At 56.4% G+C, this 3260-nt stretch overlaps 1 protein-coding gene across 1 annotated transcript in view; it reads left to right on the top strand.

The window, feature by feature from the left end:
- OTUD7B (OTU deubiquitinase 7B) overlaps nucleotides 1–2291 on the top strand; it is a 21804-nt gene extending 19513 nt beyond the window's left edge. Inside the window, 1 exon segment of the mRNA XM_035896914.1 lies at nucleotides 806–2291. Coding sequence (XP_035752807.1) covers nucleotides 806–2113 — 1308 coding nt within the window. The 3' untranslated portion in view covers nucleotides 2114–2291.
- Nucleotides 2292–3260: the final 969 nt, after the last annotated feature.

Below are 3260 nucleotides of genomic sequence, written 5' to 3'. Positions count from 1 at the left end.
TGGCCTGGAATGGTCCCAGGGATGGGGCCTCCACCCCCTCTCGGGGCAACCCCTGCCAGGGTTTCACCACCCTCACTGTCAAGAATTTCTTCCTTAGATCCAGTCTAAACCTACCCTGGTTTAGTTTAAAGCCACCAGAAGCTGCTTTGAGATGCGCAGTCTGGCTGTAGCATTCCTGGGACCTTCCCTTGGCGGGAAAACTCCCGTCCACTTCCCAAATCTCCATGGTGGTGCATCGGCAGGCGGTGGTAGATGCCTTGGCAGCATGAAGGGGATTTTTTTTTCCCATCCCCTTTTTAGGGGACAAGTTAAATGTGGGCTTGTTTGGTCTGAAACTGTCAAGGTGTCACCTCCGCAGCACAGCTCCAATGGTGACGGCTTGGTTGTGACCTCCGTAACTGGCCACGTGCTCTCAGGGGCTTCGCTTGGAAATTCCATGACCCATCCCCATCCCAGCCTCGCCAACGTACGAAGCGTTGACGCAAAGGAGCGGAGGATGCCGTGACACCAAGGAATCGGGTGCCCCACCACGCTTTTGGGTGACCGGAAGGGGAACGGGTTGGCCCCCTCCTCACCAGTAGCACCCCCTCCTTTTTCTCTGGCTTTTCCCCTGAAACCTCCGGCAAATTAAGACATTTATGGATGTGCCGGGCGGCTGCTGGGGACGTGTGGCACCGAGTGTGTTTGAACGTTGTCCCCTCCGTCCTCCGAGCAAGCACCCACTTCTCCGTTTCACCTTCAGCCTGAAAATTCTTAACCTGAGGAGCTTGCTGGACGTTGATACGTGTGTTTTCTTTCTCCTTAGGCGCCTTTGGCCCAGCCGGAATCCCCTACGGCCTCCGCAGGCGACGACGCTCGTTCAGCCGCAGAGTCGGGCGAGTCGGACAAGGAGTCGGTCTGCAGCAGTTCGGCAAGCAACGGCGGCAGCAGGGGTTGCAAGGACAAAGAGAAACCAAAGAAAGACCGAGAAAAAGATAAGGAGAAAGATAAAAAAAGAGCGGACTCTGTTGCCAACAAGCTGGGCAGCTTCGGCAAGACTTTGGGAAGTAAACTAAAAAAGAACATGGGTGGCTTGATGCACAGCAAAACTATCAAGGGAGGCGTGAGCAATGGGCAGGGAGATACCTTGGAGAAGAAGAAGAAGGGATCCTTGAAGTCAAGGAAAGGCAGTAAAGAGGAATCTTCCCAAGGAGACTTGTCAGCTCCCGTGGAGAAAACCTGCCCGGGTAAAGCAGCCCCCGAAAAGCCCTCGGACCCCTACAAATACAGCAATGACGTCAGGCTGAGCCTGAGCATCCTCCGGGCTGCCATGCAGGGAGAGCGCAAGTTCATCTTCGCCGGCCACCTCAAGACCAGCAACCGGCACCAGTACCAGGAGGAGATGATCCAGCGGTACCTCCTGGATGCCGAGGAACGCTTTATGGCTGAGCAGAAACAAAAGGAGGCGGAGAAGAAGGCGCTGGGGAGCGCTGCCCCTGCCAAGAAGCTGGAGCCGGAGGGGGCCAGCCACAAGGGTGAGGAGGTGATGCTCAACCCCGCTTACCCCCAGCCTCCCCCGGCGTACACCATCCAGACCCCGGATCTGGCCATAGGTGCTAAAATAGCAGCTTTTCCCTCCGGCTATTCGGGCGTTTTCACCTTTCCCAGACCCTCCATGGTCAGCAGCGTGGAAGGGTCGCATCCCCCCAGCTACCAAGACAGCAGGCGGCAGGTAGCCGGGGGGTCCTGCAGCAGCCTTCCTCCCTACGCCACCTTGCCCAGGCATTGCACCCAGGCGCGCCCCAACCCCTACCAAACCAGCCCTTCCCACCTGGGGAGATTTTCCCCCACGGACATGGACATCCATCCCGCCCACCCGACGGAGTGCGACGGCTCAGCCTGCCTCCCCCCGCACAGCAACGGCTACAGGGAATACCTCGAGCAGGACGGCTCGCAGAAAGGGACGCCGGCGGACAAAAATAAAAGCCGAGTTCTTTATAACGTTCAGCAGACCAAATGCAAGCAGCCGAACTGCAGCTTTTACGGACATCCAGAAACTGGGAATTTCTGCTCCTGCTGTTACAAAGAGGAGCTGAAACGCAAGGAGCGGGAGGCTCTGGTGCACAGGTTCTGAGCGCTCTGCCCCGGCGCTGATCTTGGGACCCATGGAAGATGGGGAATGCAATAATTCTTTCTTTTTTTTTAACACACACACACACACACCCCACCTCCCCACGCTCCTCTCCCTGCCTGTGGAAGGAGGGAGCGGCTATTTGGCCGGATGGGCTGAGAAATGGGATTGGGCTGGTGCGATGGAGGTGGTGCAGGAGGGTGGTGGGAGGGATAAGGGGGGAAACCACCCCCCCCCTTCCCCCCCCCGGGCCCGCCAGTTTAGGGGTCCTCAAAACGATTCAATAAACCAGACCAAAGCTTTCGGAGAAGGCGAAGGGGGAGCAGCACCCGCCGGGTCCTTCCAGCTGGACTCCGACGTCCCGACCTGCCCAGAACTGAGCGAAAACACCCCAGCAATTTCGGTTTGAACAGCACCGACCTTTTAATTGACAGATTATTATTATTATTATTATTTTTTAACACTGTTTTTGTTTTAATATTCCTTTTTGCTGGTACTGAGCGAAACTTTAGTTGGAATCGGACACGATTGGGGGATTTTTTGTGGTTGAACTCAGCCGAGCCCGGCCCCATCGGGCGCCTCCGAGCATCCCTGAGCAGCGGGCTCGGGGTTCTGCCCTCCTGACGGGCTCAACTCTGGTTTTAAAATGTTATTTTTAAACTCTTTCTTGTGGCGGGAGGGAGCCGGCAGGGGCGGGCACAGTGCTTGCGTGGGTTTTGAGGGTTTCTTTGTTTGTTTGTTTTATTTTTTTTCCCCCCTTGCAGAAGCACTGTGCAAAACCGTTCCACCCGCAGCGCGGTCGGGCCCGACTTAGTAAGGATTGAGACCAGCAGCAAGGTCAGTGCCTCCACCCAGCAATAACCAACGGCGGGGGGGAAGCAGAGGGGCCCCAAAAGCAGCCTGCAGCACCGGGAGGTAAATCCGCAGGGGGCTGCCGGGCGCTCGCCGCCCTCCGTGGCCCCGCGCCCCCACGATAACTCATTTTACTTGAGCAAGCTACTCCGTGACTACCTCTGTTCTGCTGAAGCAAATTAACTCGGCTCCGTTCTGCTGAGCCACGGGAACTGACCTTAGGCCGAGGAACATTAAAAGCTATTTTTTTTTTTTTTTTTTTTGATAACAGGGCTAAAGAGCGCAACGCCAACGGGGG

This window comes from Egretta garzetta, unplaced genomic scaffold, assembly GCF_000687185.1.
Source record: "Egretta garzetta isolate BGI_Z169 unplaced genomic scaffold, ASM68718v1 scaffold1136, whole genome shotgun sequence".
Lineage (NCBI taxonomy): Eukaryota > Metazoa > Chordata > Aves > Pelecaniformes > Ardeidae > Egretta > Egretta garzetta.
Note: the sequence above shows the minus strand (reverse complement) of the source record. Positions and strands in the feature narration are given on the sequence as shown.